Here is a 23,465-nt window from a genome sequence, read left to right as displayed (position 1 = left end):
AGCAACTTAAATGCCTATTTTTTAAGTTATCTTATTTTAAGTATTTTGAATGTTGTGATTATATTGTTGAATGCTCATGACAAGTGGTGGCATCCATTATTCTGGATGGATGTGTCACTGCCTGGGAACAATGTGGTCATGCAATTGTGTGATATCAACCCCCCAAGTCATTACTGAACATCCCCCATGAGACAGTTGACCTACCGGTAATGTTCTTCATCTTCCTGAGGCAAGGGAGTTAACTGACTCTAAAAGACAAGTTTCCACCCTTGTCGAACTGGAATTTTTCTGGGCTTGACCGAAGCGCCACCAGTGGCTATTACAAGTTATGTACCTTCTATGTCCCTCTTATCGACAAATTAGATTCCACCTCTCACATCACTTGCATTTGCTTCAAACAATATGGCGGCGCCAAATCAAGACAATCTAATAGATGATCAAGATATATATTGTAATAAAATGAGTCTTACCTCACGAAGTGCATCAAATCATGTGAGAACCTTGATTTTAATCATAAAAAGATTTGGAAAATATGTGTCATCGCCCAGTTGACGGTACACATCTATTGCAAATCCTGCAGTTGACAGAAATCTACACGATGAAATCCATGGTGTTTATGAACCAGATGTCGATTTCATTATGCGATTTTGATTGGACAATACATAAACTCATAAGTCCTGCCAGAATATAACTCAATAATTGCAGCCTAGTTCGGCAAGTATGGAATCTAGACTTTTATAGTCAGTTAACTCCCTTGCCTTGGGAAGATGAATGTTCCTGGGCCCTGTTCCACAAAGCGATCTTAGCACTTAGTCGGTCGTAACTCCCATTCTTTAACACTGACTTTTGACAGTTGTAGCGCTAAGATCGCTTTGTGGAACGGGGCCCTGGAGTGTATAAGCTGTATTCCTGTGCCTCCAAACATTCAGTCTATCTGTTAGATGGAGCGTAGAACCTGCTTTCCAACCTGAATTTTCCATCAGGTTCTCAAGTATGTGGTTCTAAATACCATGCCAAACATAACCTAAGCCAGTAGGGGGTGTTCAAATCTCTCCTGGACACATTTCTGCTGCTTTCAAGTGGTTCTCACACTATGCATTTCTTCCTTCATTTTTTTACCCTCCTGTGGAAATATGCTCGAACAAAGTTTCCAGCTTCTAAAATCAGTTAACCGGAACACATACCAGCATCATCATATATCATCACCTACACACTATGATCACATGACTTCCTCTGCAACATCTTTCTCTTTCTCATCGCCACACTGTAGACATGTGTACTAGGATCGTACATTTAATTTTTTTTAGGAAATATGCTATTCCCCTGTCGTATGGCCTGTTGAATGGGTTAGGATAAAAAACCCTTGCATATGGATCCGTTTCATCCCATGCATGACTAGCACTCTCGTGCTGACTCCTACCACTATACACCTCCAAGGGATCGGTCCTTAGATCACAGTCTCTGTGATCATTGTTGTTGACCCTCTCTCAACTTATCTCAACAAAACCTTTGCTATCTTCTGCTGACTTTGTGTCCCATGCCAAGTCTTGTGAGGAAGGCTTTATTCGATGGTCGGTTGCTCTGATTCAAGTGAAGTTTTTACCATCATGGTTTTGATCTCTCACCATGCTGCAACCGTTGCAGTTACAGAATGGACCTTACATCCCAAGATCTTTGGTTGGATAACCATGTTATGGGACACACTGCACTTAGATCTCTTTGCCACCTGCCAGAACCATCAACTTATGTCAGTCCAGTTCCCTACCCAAGGGCTCACCACAACAATGCGCTATTGATGGATTGGACAGACACCTCGAATCTTCCTCAATTGGAATCTATTTGTTGTGTTATCGACACTTTTAACGGAGCCTTACGAGCCCATGGTTAAGCCACAAGGGCCCATTGGCAAGGATCCGACGGTGTAGGATGGATTAGGAGCACCTTGAGTATCAACTACCTCTGGAAGTGATATCAGCGCCGGAAGTGAGATCATAACTGGAAGTGACGTCAGCATAGGAAATAGCAGTACAAGATCCATCTAATCAGGAAATGGTGTCTTTTGGTAGAAATTGACCATAAGAAATGTCATTATCCACTAAAAGGGAAGTGACAAACCGGAAATGACGTCAGAACCGGAAGTGACGTCAAAACCGGTAATAGTGTCACAAATCCAAATTTAACAAGAAAGGACATCATTGGGTAGAAATAGACTAGAAATGACATCATTATTACTTACAAGATACGCAAATATGATGGTAATTCTAGTGAAAGTATCATGTATTTGACTGATTCTTGATGCATTCTGATTTTCAAGTCCTCAGGAGGAATTTCAGAGGAAATTATCAGGATTAGAATCGGTGAAAAAAAAAGAGAAGGTTTCCAGGAGTGAATTACTGTCAATTACACAGGGATTTACTAGAGGCAGATCCCTCCAGGTCCCTTCTGGCAAAGATGTAATAGAGGTAGATGATTCTCAAGAATTATCGAATAGTAGTTATAATTGTTAATAATTCTAAGAATACTACCTCTATTACATCAGAAGTACTCCCACCCACCTCCCAAATTCATCTACCTCTAGTGGTTAGATGTGGGAAATAAGTGAGGTTCCCGCCATTACGCACGTCATAGCTTGAGTTGCCGTAGTGCTAACTATTGTGTGTGGTTGACAGTGAAGAAGACATTTGTTGAAAATCTGAAAATTTTAGTTGGTGTGACTGAAGCCAAAACACAGGATTTATGGCAAAGATGTAATAGAGGTAGTATTCTTAGAATTATTAACAATGATAACTATTATTCGATTTTACTAAGTATAGTAGAACACGGATATAACGAACATGGATATAGCGATCAAATGAATACAACAAACTGTTAAACAATCCCCGATTTATCTCCTATATAATATCATATAAAATTTACGTATATAACGAACTCTCTACAGCGAACTAACGGATACAGTGAACTGATATCTGATCACCGACAAGCCCATCTATCACTAATTAGTGACGTGTATAGCGAACTGAGAAATCTCACTCAGTGTCAAGTGTCACTGACAGTTGGTTGTACGCAATCAGCGGCGAATCAACACAATGGTGGCGAATCAATTCAATCAGTGGTGATGGATCAACCTTGTTAAATTTGCATTGTGTTAATCTTACCTGTACATCTTATCTTATCTGTAAAACAAACATTAAACATATACATTTTACGAGATTGTGTCCAAGTGTCAGTTGCCAATCACCAAGACGTAGAGGACGCCCTCTTCAAGTGGTTTCAAGCCGTGAGAAGCGAAAACATTCCGCTTAATGGTCCGTTACTGCAGACCAAAGCTAGCGAACTTGCAGTGAAATTAGGCCATGAAGATTTCACGTTTAACACTGCAATTACGTGTATTGTGTTTTGTCTTACCCAAGATGGCGGATGTTTCCGAGCGAAAACGTGTATAACGACCAACGTATATAGCGAACTGATTTCTCTCGTCCCTTGTAGTTCGTTATATCTGTGTTCTACTGTAACTGGCAAGTAATGGTCAGTGATTGAATGTTTAGTACTTTTTACTTGGATATCTGGTTAGGTTGTGAAGGTTTGAAAGGGATTTTAGAAATGGGAGTTTTCATCTGGATCTTGAATGAACAAGTCATGTTGTAACGCCTCAGCCCTGTTAGGATCTTTCACAAGGTAGTGTTATAAATATTTTCTCCCTCGTCTCTGTCTTACAATCGTAGACATTAAATTGTATATTTATAAACTTATCCTATCTCACACACTAAATACCTTCCCGAGCATCCCTGCATCACAGCTCCTCTTGCCTGTTGGGTCTAAGAATGATGTAGCAGGGGTAGCTGGATACTTTTGTTCAAGTAGGTTTCCACAGAAGGATTGAAAGAAGAAGGAAAATATGCATAGGGTGAGATAGGATAAGTATATTAATATACAATTTGATGTAAAATTAACATCTGTTTTTTCAGGCAGAGATAGAGCGCCAAAGAACAAGGTTCAAGGATGAGAATGCTCTGGTGATTACAGAAAATGAAGATCTTCATGCAAAGATAGATGAACTCAAACATGAAATTGTAAGTATGATAAGTCATAAGAAGGAAACAGATTACATTAGTATCACGCTTAGACTTGGGTGAATATTGGCATAACAACACAAGTTTATCTGTGGGTCCACAACAATTTATTCAGACAACACAACTGGTATGATGTATCAGGCAGAGGCCAAGTCTCTTCCAGGGCAATTTCCTGGTAAATTCATTGTTTACAACCTCTTGCCACTAGTGTAGTGATTGAGCATTGTAATATTTTAATGGCTAAAATGTAATGAGAGAGAAATAGAGAGAGAGAGCATTTAGTGGTTTTGCTGTATGTCCGAAAAGGAAAGGCAACCTTGGGGGCTTTAGGGCTGCTTATTTACTTTTGGGGGGGGGGGGAATTTGGAATTTTGACAATCTCATTAAAATTCCATTATGGGTCACGTTAGAACGAAATCAATCTGAGCGTCGCTTACCAGATCATGAAAATGACAGTCGGAATATGTTTTCTAATCATGCAATCATGTATTCCGAATAACAGTTACGGCCTGTACGACTGATTCCGTCAAAATTATCATCTATCTCTTGCTTCTGTGGGATAAACATTTGAACGGAAGAGGCGAAGCAAGGTACGTGTGAAGCACTGCCATACAATTTCAACCATATCTTAGACATTTCAGAATGTTCCAAATTTGTTCAGTTTTCGCCCGGTTGAAACGAGTGCCGTAAAGCTCGTGAAAACTGCTTTCTAATTGGCTGATGTCGACGTCTTCTTTGTAATTTCAGTGGTCGGTCAAAGTTCGCGAAAGGTTGTTCTCATGTGACCCGTAATGGGATGTCCTCAGATCTTAGTTTAGCGGCAGCTAAAACTTAGATCTGATTTTAATGAGATTGGAATTTTGAAGAATGCTGTGCTATAGGTGGGGGAACCAAGGGAGTTTGTGTGGTTGTGTGTTATTTTAAAAAATATTTTTTTAGGTTATTTTGGTTTTTCTTAGATTGGTGATCGCATGATTATTAGCTTATTAGATGCAGCCTTGAAGACCTGTTTTAATTAGGAAAATGACAAATGCTTTGAAGTTTTGTAGGTCATTTACTGGGTTTAGAAGTGTTGCCAGAGACATTTGGTTGTTGCAGTTTATTGTGGATTTGAGGGTTGTTCTGTGTTGTTGGTGGTGTGCGGGTATGAATGGTGCATGCTCAGGTGTTTCTATGAGGGCATTTACCTGTTTGGTGTTTTCTGATTTTGTGGAGGTGAGAGTTTAGTTTAGTGTGTCCTGTCTGTAATTTGATTATTGCCCTGTCAATTTGTTTGATTTATAAAGGATTTTTGGTTTTTGGAGTTGCTTTTGGAGCACCTGTTTTAGTTAACAGATTGATTTCTGATGTACGCTTTGCCACTTTTGGAAGATTTTACTCTTAGTGATACTTTTAATCTCATTTTTAGATATTGGTAGGCTGATGCTTATTTCTTCTAATTTTTGTGATGTTTTGCCTGCTTTGTCAGCGTGTTCGTAACCAAACACTCCAACGTGGGCATGGATCCATACGAATTCTATTTCTTTACCTTGATTTCTTGGAGCTTTTGTGTGTCTGTTGATTTAATTTATGTTGATTTTTTTGTGTGGGTGTGTTTTTGTTTTCAATATCTTGGACTTCACTTAATGAGTCAGTAAGGATTGGTTGTTTTTTTAATTTGGGAGTTATGTAGAGATGTGGCCATTCCCATTAATTTGGCCATGAAAATTGATTGACCATTTGTGAGTATAGCATTTATTTTTTTTTTTCGTGGGTTGGTATATATGGATGCCGATTCCTGTGTGTTTCGAGCACGGGTCGGGGGATCTGTCTTTATAGATGTGACACTAATTTGGCCATTTTGGGGTATGTATGATAATGTGATAACTTCAGCGGTATTGGGGTCGGTTTCTTTATTTAGTTTGGAGGAGGATATAGAAACGGGCTCCGTCCGTCTGTCCGTCACATTTCGTTTCCGGAGGATATCTCATAAACCGTTCAATGTTTTTTCATCAAACTTTGCAGGTCTGTCAGGTACATGCTGAACTGGTACCTTTTGCTATTGAGAAATTTTACAAATTTGTATTTTTTACGTTTCCATGGCAACAAGATGGACTTAGGTTCTGTGAGGGTAGGGTTTGTTTCCGGAGCATAACTCATAAACCGTTCAATATTTTTTCATCAAACTTTGCAGGTCGCCTGAATATTCAGTTATTTTACAAACTGACTGAAAAATATGTCCATCTGTATTGTTATCATAATTAATTTCCAAACATTTTTATGTTTAATATCATCACCATGTGACTGTAAATGTTAGGATTAAAAGTACATTTCTATATTGTTTTGCTTCTAATCCTAGCATAATTAATTTATTGTGATGTTTTCAAGCCCCCTGACTGTCTTAATCATTTTTAGTCAATCTGTGAAATAAATGGGCAGATTTTTCAGTCAATTTGTAAAATGTCTGCAGTTTTTAGTTTTTGCTGTTTTGACAAGGTTTAGTACTTGGTGATTTAGTTTATGTGCTCTCTTTACATGTTTGTAGTCTCGTTTAGCTTTGTTAAATGCAGTTTAGCGTTTTTTTCTAGTCTTTTTAATTTCCTCAGTCCACCAAGATACCGTGGGTTTATCTATTTTGGGTGTTCTGAAGGGGATTGTTTTCTTTAGCTATGTTTATTATGCATTCTGTTAAGTTTTGGCAGTACTTTCCTGGGGTTTATTTTCGAGGTCCACTGGGTTAACCTGTTTACATGATGTTTTGAAAATTGTACCAGTCGGTCAATAGCTGGCATATTTTGATTAATTTCATCATATCTAGTTGGTTGGTTGTCATTTAGTAGAATTAGTTGTTGTTTTTTTATCCAGTCGGCCATGAGTTTGTTGTGTTAGTCTGTTTTATCTTTAACACCCTAGAAGGGGTGGTGGCCGTTGAAGTCCCCCAAGAAGATGGTGGATTTTTTACCTTTTTCATTCAAGATTTCAATGTCCTCTTTGTTTCAATGCCAAGTGGTATATAATTCTTGTGAATCCTCTACCTCTGTTACATCTATGTCATAAATCCTGTTTTTTGGTTCAGTCACACTAAAACTTTCAGATTTTCAACAGACATCCTCTTCCCTGTCAATCACACACAATAATTGTTCCCAATATAGCACTCTAGCAACCCAAACTAGGACATGCGTAATGGCAGGAATCTCACTGTGTGTGCTAGAGTCAACACCTATTGTTATAGTTGTAATGATCTAGCACTTGGTAGTAGTCACATTAGTCTTGGATTGTTCTAATAGTTTTCTATAAAACAGACACATTAAGTCAATATCAATAGCTGCTAATGGTAGTGACAATCATACTCATGTAAGTATAAGCTGGTGTGAGGTGTTCTTGTGAGGTCGTAATGGAGTCTCCCTCGACTCGTCCGACCAGCCAGGTAGAAACTCTCAAGCTTTACCCTACTGTGATACACGGGCATCTAGATCTCCACTTGGGTCCCCAGCTAAGACACTGTATGGTCACCGCACGGACACCACGGTAACCCAGCCGACCAATAAAACACTCTACGGTTACTGCACAGACTCCATGGTAATGAAGGACACAAGCAGATGATGAACCACACGGGGAACACATTGAGTGTACTCTTGGACTATTACGAACATCCACCCCTCCCGGGAGCTACCCACAGTCATTCGGAGGTGGAATCAGATCTATATGAGGAGGTTAATCAATCTGCTGTTTACGCCTTTATGGAACTCATTTAGGAGTTAGATGCCTGTACTCCAGACATCATATGAAGGCATACCCGGACGGATCAAGTCAGGCTCGTCCACAGCCTACAAGACACTAGTCAGAATGCAGGAAGACTTACTCTCCACCCAAGTCTGGATATCTTCACAGCTACTCTGTGTTCAGCGTCAACAACTACTAGCACAGATTCGTTCAAGAGCTGTTTTCAACCAAACCAAGAGAGTGATAATGTCACAACCAATATCTGCTCCCAAGACTTTCAACGGCAAATTGGGACATGTCACAGACGAGGTCAGACAAGATACAACAGAATGTTTTCAAGTACCAACTATCAACCTAGCTGCCAAGGGATCAGAAGGACAAACAGCCTCCTAAGAAGAAGTTTGTCCCCTCCGGGAAGGATTCATTCCAACCGAGTTGGGGGTACAACAAGCGTCAGTCTTCCAAGGAGTCTTTACATCACTCTGTCTACAACAAAATGGATCCTATCGCTGGGGCAGATCTGGTGGCAGAGGTGAATGCAGATTCTGACTTCCTTGCCACCCACTCCAACGTTATAGGCCCTTTGGACCTGGTTATGTCTATGGAGTGCGATTTATGCCTACCGCGTACACCTACGCTCAGGGATACAAACTGCATTTCAAGAAACATCCCATCCTGAAATCTCAAGTCGTCGGACGCAGAATTTATCTTGTCGGAGCCAAGCTAGCGCCAGCAGATCTGGCCATCAGAAAGCTACTACAGAAGCAAGCCATTCAGAGACTAGCAGAGACCAATAAGACCAAAGGTTTTTTTCTACGGTATTCCTAGTTCAGAAAAAGACTAAAAGACCCTCAACAAGAAATTCCTGGTACCTCCTCAAAATTTCCAGATGGAATCCCTGCAGGAGTTACGGTCGACTTTGCGGACAGAAGTTTGGCTTATCAGCCTCGAGGTACAAGATGGCATCTTCACGTCCTGTCATCATGGAAAAACCTGCGCTTCGCAATCAATGGTCAATGTTACAAGTTCCAGGTCTTACCATTCGGGATATCAATAACCCCTTGGCTGTTTACCAGGATTACAGCGCATGTCATCAGGTTTGCCCACCTCCAGCTTGTATGAATCCATGGGTACCTGGAAGATTTCCTAGCTGCAGACGAAGAGGAAGCTCAGTTACACCAGAACATGATATTCTTGGTCCAGCTTATGACGGTTCAGGGATCATATACATCGGAGCATGTTTCCAACTAGACAAGGGATATCTATGTCCACCAGATCGATTCATCAAAACTATTATGATGATTCAATCTCTATCAAGTCAACCCAGCAGGTCTCTAAGGTGGTGGATATCTCTTCTAGGCAACCTAACATCTCTTCAGGATATGACCTTCAGAGGAAGGTTGAAGTTACGTCCTCTACAGACCTGGACCAACTCACTAGGATCCCACACCCCTAGAGTTCAAGACTCAGTTACCTTCCAAATTGTTACAGGACCTGCATTGGTGGACTCACACAGAGCATGTAATGAGTGGCATTCCTCTGACTTCTCCGACACCCGAACACCATCTATTCACAGACGTGTCAAATTCAGGATGGGGAGCCCATATGGACGATCTCATGGTACAGGGATCTTGGAGCACCGGAGAGAGGATACTTCGTATCAACTGCAAGGAAATGAAGGCCATCTATTATGCCATCCTGGCATGAAAAATACGTCTCTCCAAATCATCCATCCTCATAGCCACGGACAACACCACAGTACCGGCATACATTCAGAACAAGGAGGAACCAGATCCAGTTCTCTGGTGATGGAGACTACATCGGTTGCCAGATGGAAGCGAGACATATTCTCGGGAAGCTGAACATCCTTGCCGACAGCCTTTCCTGCCAAGGGAGAAGAGTAGCAACAGAATGGACCTTACATCCAGAGATCTTTGCTTGGATAACTATGTTATGGGACTCACCGCACCTAGATCTATTTGCCACCTGCCTAAACCGTCAACTTCCATTTTATGTCAGTCCAGTTCCCGCCCCAAGGACTAACCAGATCGAGGATCCGACACCAACAGCATCAGAGGGTGACTACACCCTTGATTATCCTGTCTTTTAGGTGTAAGATGGATTAGGAGCACCCTGAGTATCAACTGCCTCCAGTGACCAGAAGAGAGAACCGTAAGTGACATCATAATCGGAAGTGACGTCAGCACCAGAAATAGCAGTACAAGGCCCATCTAATCAGGAAATGATGTCTTTTGGTTGAAATAGACCATAAGACGTCATAGAGGTCATTATCCACTAAAAGGGAAGTGACAAACAAGAAATGACGTCAGAACTGGAATTGACGTTAGCACCGGTACTAGTGTCACAAATCCAGATTTAACAAATGATGTCATTGGGTAGAAATAGACCAGAAATAACATCATAATTACTAACAAGATCAGCAAATACGATGGTAATTCTAGTGAAAGTATCACATATTTGACTGATTCTTGATTCATTCTGATTTTCAAGTCTTCAGGAGGAATTTCACGAGTCAGAATAAGAATCAGTGAATAAATGGTTTCCAGAAGAGGATTACTGTCAATTACACAGGGAGTTACTTGAGGTAGTGTAACCTTGGGTGTCGAGTACTATATACCCTTCTCCCTCACTTGTGGCAGCCAATAGAGGCATCCCTGATAGAATGTTTAAACGACATGGTCGCTGGAGGAGCAAGAGTGCCAAACATGGCTATGTTAAGGACAGCATAGAAAATAGATTAAAAGTGTCTCTTTCTTTGGGGCTTTGAATTGCCCGTTCTTTGTTTCCTCAGTCAGTGCACCGTACAGTATCCCAATATGTTGTAGTTGTGTATTTTGTTGTGTTAAAGGGGAGAAGGAGGAGAAATATAATTTGTTTCGTTTGAGGGACAAATTAAAACGAAATTATTTTCTCCTAACGTCGGAAAGCACAACAAAGGGAGGTAACCTGGGTTCGTAATGGGTATATAAGTAAAGGCGGAAAGTTGAAACTTCATTCTTAGGTGCGGTGCAGTCGGGCTGGCTATATTAAACATGTTCGGTTATCTATGATGCCGATTGGATAACACGTCGGTTGAATCTATATTTTTTATTATTTATGTGTGTAGTACCTGCGGCTGTCAATATGATGATCAGGATGTTATGCGTTGCTTGCAAGTTGTGCTGGCGAGCCATGATAATACGTTGTGAGATGGATCGGTATCCATAGTTGAAATCTCGAACACTCCAGTTGTGGGAGTATGGATTTGGGATATACTCTGATGAGTATGCGCTGACGAGCCATTAGAATACGTAATAAGGCGTCGATGCCTGTGTATATGTACACGTTGAAAATATGAAGCATCGAATCTATATTCATGTAAATAACGGTTGGTTGATGGTCATGATGCTGGTGATGTTCCTGATGCGGACGATGTTCATGATAATGTGAATACTTGTTGAAGAATAAACTGCAGTCAGTCAGTGCACCGTACAGTATCCCAATATGTTGTAGTTGTGTATTTTGTTGTGTTAAAGGGGAGAAGGAGGAGAACCACAAATTGCTATGAGTAATGACGAGTCCATTCTCAAGCGCTAAACACTAACTCTGCATGACAGCTCTTACAAGATGATGCTTAAGTATTCACTTCCAGCAGATTTGGTGATGAGATTCTGAGATTATAGTGTGATGACAGCCAAAATACAATATAAACGCAAAGTGTCAGGTATCAGAGACATCGTTATTGAAACCATCTAGTTAGCATAAAGTTATCAAATAAAACAGGTGATATTTGCTTGTATGTTTGGTTAACAAGTTGGTGCGTAGCAAATTCTTTGAATAGAAATTACTGTTCAAAATATTACATTTTAATATCAAATCTCTCCAAATCCAGGTTTTGGCCTTTCATCATTTAACAATCACTCACAATAAAGCCTCCATAAACCAGATCAACAAAAAAAAAACTAGAATCAATAAGCACCCACGACCATGAACTAAAAACCAACATTTTGGCAAAACCCAGGTCCTCATATCATAAGTGTTCAGGAGAGCCACTTCACCCCAAAATCAAAATTCACCCTTCTTAATTATAACTCAGTAAGACTCGACAGATTCACATCTTGCCAAGGTATAACTATAAGGAAATACTTAATAATTCTAAGAGTACTACCTCTATTACATCTTTGACACACATCCTGTATTTTGGCTTCAGTCACACTAACTAATCACACTATCAATCACACACAATAGTTGTTCCCAATACAGCACTATAGCAACCCAAGCTATGACGTGCGTAACCGCGGAATTTCACTTTTTTCCCACATCTAACCATAAAAGGTAGATGAATTAGGGAGGTGGGTGGGAGTACTTCTGATGCAATAGAGGTTTCTATTCTTAGAATTATTAACAATGATAACTACTGTTCGATGCGAATCATCTACCTCTATTACATTTATACCAGAATATAACAGAGGGACCCAGAAAGATCTACTGTAACCAGGGTATTTTGGGAAAAAGTGTTTTTAATATTAATTTAAAATGAGGTTTATGAAATTCTATCAGGCTTTAGGTTAAAATACGAAAGGGACATGTGAGAGATGACTGTACTGGGTGAGGCTTCAACCAAGAGGTCAAAAGGTTATCGATTCTATTGCTGTTAGGAACAACTTCTCATCAGTAAAAGGGAATTATCTGGTCTTGTAACATAAGTACAAGAGAGCAAATGAAAAGATGGTATAGATAATCAGTCTTGAAGCGACCAAATATTGTATGAATTATTGCTTGATTGGAATCTGATTAAGGATATCTTGGTAAATTAGTAAATATCATTTTGACATAGTATCTGGCTTTCATCCTAGGTTCATGAACTATGTTCGATTGACTGATGAATTTATAAAGTTAACTGAGTTATTTTAGACAAGAGGAGCACAAACTGAATCTGCCATTTGGAGATTGGAAACTAGCTTCTGTTGAAATGAGCGTATGAGTCATTTCGGTATGACTTGGAACATTATTTCGGTGGGAGGAGCTAAAATTATCATCGATAGTATTTTGTTAGTTGTCCAGGAGCGGTGTGGGATTCGGAAACTCACGGCAGAACAGAGTGGTTCTCTCTGTAGATTGGAAGTCCGGGTCAGAAAGGTATAAGAGTTAACAGTTGATCAGAAATACTATCAGGCTCTTCGATACATCCTTTAGGTATATGTTGTATTTAAGTTATACAGGCTACAAGAAAAAGTCTGAGGACTATGTGTGTATATTTATTATTAATTCCATCATAAATAAAATGGACAGGAGCAAGCAAGCTGACTTGTGATTTGAGAGCTACATCATCCCATGAGACAAACAGACCATTGCTTTGTCTGCTTGGGACATATGCATCTTTGTAAGTAGGCAGATAAACCACTTCCTTCACCTGTGAAACAAACTCTCCCCTAGGACATAACAATGGCCAAAAAGTAGCTGAATACCAAACAGGAACTATCAACGTAGCCCTGCCTGGACACATTCTCAAATGCCGTATTGACCTAGATACCAAATAAACAGGTGGCACTATCCAATTGTTGCCTTCAGACCAACTAATAGAAAATGCATCCACTCCACATGATCCAGGATTCCAATATCTGGAATAAAACCTAGCAACCTTGTTGTTATAATACGAGGCAAATACATCTATATCATATGGACCCCACATACTCTGTATGTGCTGATATACAAAATCACTGATTCCCCAATCGTCCGTGTCCACAAGCTTGCTAAGATAATCTGATCTCTCATTTTCTGACCGGGGTATCCACTGCATTTCCAACTGAATCTGACCTTGGAGACAAAGATTAAAAAAGTCCATAGCAATGCTTTGCAGCCCAGATTTCATAGATCCTTTAGCTACAATCGATTCAACATTTTTATTATCAGAAAACCATTTGATTCTGTGTGACTTCAGCAAAGGGAGAAAACTCTGCAGAACCATATACACTGCCTTTAATTCCCTGTGTGTAGAACTCAATGCAGCTTCTTCCACCGACCACTGCCCATGAGACTGCTCCTCACCAAACTGTACACAATACCCTCCGTAGCCGACACTACTGGCGTCACTGTATACCACTCTCGTTACTATGGACTGATCACACCATATTCTCTCTGTATATTTATTTATTTATAGACAAAGCCCTAGTCATGAGCTGAGCAACAGATCCTAAAACCAAACTCATGCTTATCACCTGCCCCACGACTGAAGCCACTTTTCTAACCGGGACAATCCCACTACCTTTCAATAACGGGATGATACTCTGATGTAACTTATCAACCTTCCGACGAGGGATTGATAGTTTCATACACTTCGTGTCAATTATTAAGCCTAGCCATTTCATAACCTGACATGGAGCCCACAAAGATTTTTCACTTTTTGGTACAAAACCGGACTTTATGAGATCTTGCTTGACAGCATTTCCAATAATCGTAGTATTAGCCTTAGAATCACTGGACAAAATACCATCATCAAGAAAAGTAACAATTCTATAGCCTTTGTAACGCCAATACTTTACCAACTGACGGGTCACCTTGGTGAAAACATAAGGCGCCGATGTAAGCCCGAATGGCAAAACAAGAAACTTGTAATATGTCATTTTTTTACCAGTCCCCCAAGTATTGGGTATGAAGAGGAAATATGTCAATATGGTGATAAGCCGAGTGAATATCAAACTTTACAAGCCAGTCATTTTTGTTTATGAACATCATGGCTGTCCTCCAATCTTCATATTTCACCGATTGTTTCCATACATACTTGTTGACCCATGACAAGTCTAAGATCAGTCTCTTCTTACCTGAAGATTGGATTGACACTGACAAAGGATTAACAAATGTAGGCTTTATATCACACTGCACCACTAAACCTTTTTTGAGTAATTGAGACACAGCCTCTGATACAAACAAACTCTTCGTGCAATCTAGCAGACTTGTTGTTGCCTAAAACCGTATTGGGTGGTGTTGAATAAAACGGAATTTTGTATCCATTTTCTTTTTTTTTCAGTGACGTAGTCTGAACTTCCGATTCGACGCCAAAAAGCAATGTTTTGTTTTAGCCTATCCTTCACAATGATTTCTGCATGGCCCTGTTCATATTCAAAATAATCATCAGTCAGTAACACATGATTATCACTATGACCTACGTCATACTTAACTTGTGAGTCAGTTTCTTTATTAATGGGCAGATCCTCCTCCTCGTCCTGTAGTCTGAGCGGGTTGTTGTTCTCCGGACATCGGACATTGACGTCTGAAATGGCCAAATCCCCCACATGAGAAGCACGCTCCGCTTAATGAGTTCCTCCGAAAGGGCTGATTGAACATGGAGAAGCTGTTGACTGCCGCTGGCTCTGCAGAAGAGACAGTAGCACTAGGAGCACGACCACCACGTGGTCTATAGTACGGACTGCGTGCAGAACGCCCCATCTTGGACTTGATTTTCTTGACAGCTTTATTTTCTGCTCTTGTAATTTTCTTGTCGTCTTCGGAGTCGGACGCCATATCTCGTGCAACATAATTTTTTACAGTCTCCCATCCACCCTCCGACGTATCGGCAATCTTAATAAGTTTGTTTCTCTGCTCGATCCGAGTTTTTTCCGTCTCAACAAGCTCCGCCGCGTAGTCGTATTTCTTAAATTCTAAGGCAAACTTTAACTGATTTAAATTGTCCAAAGTTTCAGTATTGAATGAGTGTTGTATTCTACAACCTTCTCGATGCCTCGAAGACAGGCTGTGGAGCCCACCTGGACGATCTAACGATCCAGGGAGAGTGGTCACAGGAGGATCAATCCTTTCACATAAATTATCAGGAAATGGAAGGCTATTTATTTGGCTCACAAGGCAAGTCCACAGCCACTCCAGTCCTCCACTACCATTTCCAGAGGCAAGGAGGGACAAAGTCAAAGAGTTTACTGAAGGATGTTACATGTTTATTAGACTCGATCAGCTGCAGATAAGAGGCTCACCACATGCCAGGGAAATTGAATATCCTATAGCAGATTACCTCTCCAAGGGGAACAGGATTACTCCACAGAATGGCCTCTTCAGAGATATTCCAGTAGATCACATGGACGTAAGACACCATGCTCATCAATCTATTTTGAGACATGTCCAAAAAACAATAAGATCCCAGTTCATGTCAGTCTGGTACTACACCCACAAGATCTTTGCCTACCCCTTCCCTCCTTGGTCTCTCTAAGTTATCAAGAACACTAAGAAGACAGATTGTGACATTATTCTGGCCCAGCAGCTGCTCTTCAGTCTTTGGTCAATCAATGTTACGAGTTCCTAGTGGGATTCACTGGGATTACAGCTCCATTCAACCATCTTGATAACTGTGGAAGAATCTGCATTGAAACGTCACAATATGCAATAAACCAGAAGTTGTGGTCCATTAGTTGTACATTTATGATTTACAGACTTGCAGGAGAAGACTTCATATTTGTCACATAGAGGTGAATGAACTCAGAATGGTCATCAAGGTTGGATATTTTATTATTTTTCCTGCTAAAATTGCTGACAGGTCTCATTTGATGGACATGTCGGGAAACATCTAGAAGGGCTTTGCATTTGCATTCCAGCACCCTAACACCACAGTTTAACAGATGCATCCAGCTGGAGGTGGGAAGCCATATGGACAGTCTTACAGTTCAGGGGCTATATTCCTTTCTCACGCGCCAGCTATCCACTTCATATACCACACGGACCATCGCTACCTCAGTGGACTAGGAGTCTGAAGGCATTGCCAAGATATATATATATGTGTCTGGGTCGCCGAGAATCGGATTCCACGAGCCATGTATAAGAAGGGATATACCATTTTTTCTTGAATTGTATGTTCACGATGTAGAAGGTACATAAACACCTAGGCTATCTACTTGACATTAGAATCATTGATCAACTAAAGAAACAGAAATCATTATCATATAATTTTGTCTCAAATACATTTGTTAGAGCTACTTGATAATTAGCTTAAGCACTCTGATATTTTTAATTCATGTTACAATCTAATGCAATAAACATTACAGGCTAGCTGAAAACACAATAGCCCTGCCTTCTTTTTTTTTTACTTTGTGTTTTACGCCTTTGTCCAGTAGGTCCAGATCCCCACACCTCCACAAATCCAAAAATATAATATCAATACTATATTTCGAATGTTCATTAGCATCTATGGGTAAAAGGCTACATCTTTAAATTATTATCCCCCGCCACGAAGTGGAAGGGGGATATAGGAATGGGTGCCGTGCGTCCGTCCTTCTGTCCGTCACATTTCGTTTCCGGAGCAGATCTTGAACACCGTACCATATTTCTTCACCAAACTTGGCACATAGATAGATCTAGTGGTGAACTGGTGCCTTTTGATGGTTTGGGATTTAAAAAAAAATAAATTTTCGAGTTTCCATGGCACCGACTTTGATTTAGACTGAAAATGGCGGTAGTCCTCCACTTCAGCATAACAATGCAACAATAATACATGAATCACTATCAGCTCATTTTTACAAAAGCTCGTGTGAGAAGAGCATATGGCAACCTTACAAAGGAATCTCCACATATATTGTCTCAAGATCTATTATGTGCACTGTGCATGGAAGCACCACTTATCCCTAAATCTACCTTTGATCTTTGTGGCCACGCAGACAATGCCATAGTGGTGACCTTTATCCAGATTGAATGATTTTAATGAGCAATCCTACACATTTGTTTGTCTTGGCAGACTCAATCAGATATTTGGGGAATATCGGCTACAGAATGGCCTCTTCACCCAGAGGTATTCCATTGGATAACATAGTGTGGAACACACTTCATCTGGACTTTTGCTTCACACGTCAACAACAAGCTTTCAGTCTACATTGGTCCACAACCAGGCCCCAAAGCTTTTCAAGTTGACGTCTTTGCCCAATGGTTTTATACAGGGTTGTTTGCATATGCCTCACCTCTTTGGCCTCTTCTAGAGTTCTGAGGAAGATTGAGAAAGATGTCCTCCTCCTACTCCAACACACATCAGACATTGTTTATGACACTTGAAAATTATCATGCAAAAGATACAAGCATCCGACTACTCCAAGACTGCTTTAGGAGCAGTTGCTAGATCTTGGAGAACTTCCTCTTCCGCCGCCTATGACAACAGATGGAACTTGTTCTTCCAGTGGGATAGAGGACAAGAAGTGGAGGTGCATGGGACTCAAATACATTTACCACCTTCTACTTACCATCAGAACTGATGTCAAAGAAGTCATGGTCTGGAAGATTACTGAATTACCCACAATACTGAATTTATGGAAAGAGACACAATATCAGGAAGTTTGGGTTATTATCCTGTTAAGTCCAAGGTATTAGTAGATGTCTGAACCCACAGTTCCCTCAGGTATATTCTGACACTGATGTAATAGAGTAGTGTAGGTAATGGTGATTCTGGACCACTTCCACTGGAGCCAGATTTATATACCTATACCGCTACTACAGAGGGAATTTTTAATGCAAAAACGATGATGCGCATCAACGATCATCATGAGATTAAGTTAAATTGGCTCCAGCTCACCACTACCTGGAGCCAATCATTGATACCATAGAGGGATTTTTTTTGTACAAAAACAATGATGAGACTAAACTAAATTGTAATGAAAATATTCTCTATTATTTTTACTCATACGTATACCATTATTTTTAACAAAGTGATATTCAACATTTTTACTAAGTTCTTCGTTCATTTTACTGGGAGACCAGACTATAAACTCTTCTTGGTAATGGTAGAGCAATTGATGACCGTATTTGGTTGGTTTGATATCACTGATATAATATACTGAACCAAATTAAAAACTTCACAATCCTAAAATTTTAACATTTTGACCAGTTATCATTGTGGGCCCTTATTGTGTATTTAAACAGTAATGGCCACATATTGTCTTCAGTTAACACCCGTTTTTGTGCAGGTAAATCGATCAAAATCATTTGCACAGCACTTTAGTGGCAAAAGTGTTTTATTACGTGCCACTAGTCACGTGGCCATAATACCGCACGTGTTTTCAGCCATACTTGTAAGCAGTCATTAACAAAAAAAGAAAAACACAAGAAAACAAAAGTCTTTACGGCCATTTGTCAAGCCACGCCTTTCAAATGTGCAACGTGAACGTGCCATCGGCATGTTGCAGACGGGAACGTCCGTAGCTGAAGTCGCAAGGACGATGGGTTGTAGTTGATGGACTGCTTATGATTTACAGACGTGTCTACAGCAAACCACAGCCAGGTCGACCACATGTGACGTCACACGCAGAGGATCGTCAGATTGTCTAACGTCACCTCCGTAACCAATTTTTGACGGCTACATCAACAAGAAATGAACTGTTATGGGGTAGACTGAGTGCGCAAACTGTTCGAAACCGTCTGAGAACTGCTCACCTTCAAGCATGACTGCTGGCCGATTAAATTACACAGACGTCAACGTCAATTGTGGGCACAGCGACACTTACGATGGACTCAGAGGAATTGGAATCAAGTCGTCATCAGTGTTGAATCCCGATTTAATCTTCGATTTGCTGATGGTAGGGCGAGGGTGTGGAGGCGCCATCATGAACGTTATGCCCAGTGTTGTGTACAGGAAGTTGACAGATTTCAAGGCGGAAGAGCCATGGTGTGGGGTGCTTTCTGTGGCAATGCACGTTCCAGGCTTCTTGTCATCCATGGCAACCTCAATGCTGCTGCTTACCGCGACCAGGTACTGGCACTAGAACTTCTGCCTTTTATGGCAGTACATGGACCCGGTTTGATCTTCCAACACGACAATGCCAGACCCCACACAGCAATTTTGACAAGGAATTTCCTTCAGAATGCGGGAGTCAACGTCATGGACTGGCCGTCAAGGTCTCCCGACCTCAATCCCATCGAACACGTTTGGGATGCTCTTGGCAGAAGTCTGCGCACTCTCCAGAACCAACCACAGAATTTGCAAGATCTTGGCACCATTTTGCAGCAACAATGGCGTCGTCTATCCAATCATGTGTTCACAAGCATCACAAGGTCCATGCAGAGGCGTTGTGTGGCAGTTGTCAATGCACATTGTGGCCATTCACACTACTGAACTTGTGTGCAATCAGATTCTCGTGCTTGGGACTTATGATTTAAACTGTTGATGTTATTACCGAATACCGTAGGTGCTTGGAACAAATTATGGTTACCACCGTTAATTAAAATCCTTCTTCGGACATTAATGATTAAAAATTACCTTGTCTGATACATTTGTCCGTTGTATATCATATATGGGATTACTTTTAAATGTGAAGTTTTTAATTTGACTCAGTATATATACCATGTGGTAATTTTCTCCATTTGATAATTTTGTCCCTGAGCATAATTGCTTCGATAGCTTTTTCGAGTTCTTCCTTTGTTGGTTTGTAATTTTCCATTATTATATACTTATGTAAGCATTCGTTTAAATGAATGTATGATTTTTTATGCGGTGCAATCTAATGATAGGAAGCAATCTATTTCTAATCTCCAACAAGTTCTTTGGTTTTGGCACGGAATAATTGACGGGCTTGTTGTCTCCCCTGTTCTATGAACTTTTTTTTCGCGTCTTCACTATTACCACTGGTCTTACAAGAATTTGATCGAATCTCCTGCTTCATTGCGCTGTATTTGGTGAGTTCTGACAACACTAAACGAAACTCCTCCTCGGATATCTTACAATCAACCATTGCTGTTGAAATATGGTCCTCAATGCTGTTCAACTTTGCTTCGGCGAGTATCCGAATATTATCATGTTTTAATGCTTTCTTTTGCAACTTGCTAGAAATAAATTTTATCGCTATTCCTGCCAGTCCTGAGACTCCGGCAGCTATTTCCATGCCAAGTACGATCGGCGTGGCAATTATAGTTGATAATAAACCAACACCGGCTGCACCGAGTCCCATGCTAGCTGTTAAAAGCGCTGTGTCAACTCCGTCGAGAGCATTCACAACTCTGCGGTACATTTTATACAATCCAAGTCTCAACTCCCTCTCCTTCTCTATTCGATGTTTTATGTCGCTTATTTGATGTAATTGAAATCCATCAACAGTATCCCTCTTTTCAGATGCTTCATCGAGCACCGGATATAAACCCATAGTGATTATTATCATATCACATAATAGTCTTTAATTGGTCTTGCTTCAATGTTTTGAGAGTATACATCAACCTTATTAAATATATATTATACGGCATGAATATCTTAGTAAGAGAAATGCTGTCACTTTTAATAATTTGGACCCCCTCAAGGGTTGCAATGGGTGATACTCCCATATAAATATTACTGCAACGTTGACAGGCATCTTCTGGTACATCTCTAAACAAGACTTCAATAATAAGCGTAGAAAGATCAGGTATTGCACTCAAGTTATCTTTAATATCACTGAATTCAGTAACCAAATTTAAACTAACATTTTTTGATGCCAGACGACTCAATAACATATGACCTGGGTTGTCTGGCAGGGGAGAGACTAACACACTTTTTCGTTTTGATGGGATATAAGCCCCGAGTATGATCCCACTATTCATTATCTTAGTTAAATTATGTGCCTTACCCATCATCACATAAGGTGGGTTAATGACGATATTCAGTAGCCACTCGTTTTTGCTTCGATCATAGTCCATTTATTATCATCGTTGCGAGTAAGATTGTATGAAGTGTTTTTATTGAGTCTACTAACGTTGACATCGCTTAAATCTTTCTAAACTTCTTTCCGCTTGTATACATTATCTTGTAAGTGTAAAGCGTATAACATACCATCGATACCGGGTTTACCGAATCCTTCTGTGTCTCCCGAGATCGGAAAGCGCAATTGTGTTATCATGGTATAACATTTATACTAAGTTATCCTATAATAATTAGATCTACATCAAGTGCTTTTATGAGTTATAATGGTGTAATATTTATACATCATTTCATATAATTATAGTTTAGCAAGTAATACTTATCATCAGGTAAAATGCATATATAAAATATCAGTAGTTTCAGTTATAGCTTTTTAGATAGATGCTAGCCTAAGGTAATGGGAGCGCATCTTCTAGACATACTATTCAATAAGACAAGGGTTACGTCTACATAGTTTAATAGATTTGAAGCTTTTAGATAAATGCTAGCCTAAGGTGTCAAGATCCCATCTCCCAGATAAAGATATGTCTACATAGTCTTATAGATTACCTTGAACTCTTTTATTTAAGTAAATCTGTCATCACCTATATTAGAATAACAACCAATCATATTCCATTTTATTGTTCTAATTTTTGTTAAATACAAACAGTAACCTCTTGTTAGGGCAGAGAATAACGCATCTAAAAACACAATAACCTACCAAATCAATATCACATAAACAAACAAACATCCACCATACCCAGCTCCCTTAGTTCTCCTCCCCAACCCCATCGGCATCTATTCCAAATCTCAAAATTCCCAAATTCTATATAAGCAACCCCTAAACCCCCCTCTTGGGTTGCACAGACCACTTTCGCCCCTTTCGGAAACACATTAAATGGCCTGGCCGGGCCCGTGTGCGAAATGAGCATCAGTCGGAAAGCGCACGTTAAATCTCCAAAGTAAGTAAGTAAGTAGGGCAGAGAAGGGGTTTGACTCTCTTACCAAGCAGACCTCTCTCCCACAGCCCAGAGGGTTGTACCGACTCTCTGTGGCACCCTCAGCTATTTTTCTAAGTATATTGTAAATTGTTAATTGTTCTTGTAAATAAAATTGTGATTAGTCTCCTGTGACTCCAGCTCTTTGCTGACTAATTCCCCAAGAAAACCAGCACGCCATTAGGAAGGTATTGTTCACCCAGAACAGTTCCATGATAGTATTACATTGTCTGAGTGTTCCAGGGCCTGATGAATCAACCATTATTTATAATGTGGAGTGTTACACTCAAGTATCCTATATGTACAGGTTGATGTTTTACATCTAATACAGAAATTTTGAGGTCTGAAATAATACCACGCTTTAATTTTTTATATTGTAATGATGAGAAAGATTCCGTTCTACCGCTATTATATTTTTCATCTTTGACTGGAATAGCTCTCAACAGAGTAGAAGGACTTTCGAGTTGAATATTATCCGTTGTACTGATCTGATCAAGATGGATGCACAACTCTTTACAGGGAACTAAATCGGGTAATTTAACTCCATGAAATTGTCTGTTGGGTGGTATTAATATTGATCCCATAAGTCCAAGTGTTTCTGCTATGCCCGGGGTAAGAATTATAATATTTTCTCCACTGACCAAAATCAGCATGCCATTCGACTCATTTTGTGTGAGACTATCTCCCAAAGGCTAAAAAATTTCATCGTTAAGTGAGCGTATGCTGTAATACCCATCAGATATAAAGGTGATTTTGTCTCTTTGAACTAAGGATATCTTCTAGTATTAACTTATTATTTCTCGCAGTACTTATATTGTAACATACATATTAAATATACAAAGATACTATATCATAACTTAAATATGAAATCAAACATTATTTATTATATGAAGTGTTACACTCAAGTATCCTATATGTACAGGTTGATGTTTTACATCTTATACAGAATTTTTTAGGTCTGAAATAATACTCCGCTTTAATTTTTATCCCCCCGGCATATTATGATCCCACCCGCCCCCCCTTATATTTTGCATCGAGGATGTAGGTGTTGGAAAGAACTGAGGTATCTTG

At 40.0% G+C, this 23,465-nt stretch overlaps 1 protein-coding gene and 1 pseudogene across 4 annotated transcripts in view; one reads left to right on the top strand and one right to left on the bottom strand.

Annotated features, from left to right (window-relative positions):
* The window catches only part of LOC139445782 (ankyrin repeat domain-containing protein 26-like), a 758,925-nt gene that overhangs the window by 483,326 nt on the left and 252,134 nt on the right, over positions 1-23,465 (top strand). For all 4 annotated transcript variants that reach the window (XM_071226998.1, XM_071227000.1, XM_071226999.1 and 1 more), the window contains one exon: positions 3,966-4,070. In XM_071226998.1, coding sequence (XP_071083099.1) covers positions 3,966-4,070 — 105 coding nt within the window. The remainder of the gene's footprint in view (positions 1-3,965; positions 4,071-23,465) is intronic.
* Positions 9,508-14,480, bottom strand: LOC139445272 (uncharacterized; annotated as a pseudogene).

This window comes from Haliotis cracherodii, unplaced genomic scaffold (assembly GCF_022045235.1).
Source record: "Haliotis cracherodii isolate W230 unplaced genomic scaffold, xgHalCrac1.p SCAF_6, whole genome shotgun sequence".
Taxonomy (NCBI): domain Eukaryota; kingdom Metazoa; phylum Mollusca; class Gastropoda; order Lepetellida; family Haliotidae; genus Haliotis; species Haliotis cracherodii.
This window is presented reverse-complemented; position numbering and strand designations above follow the sequence as displayed.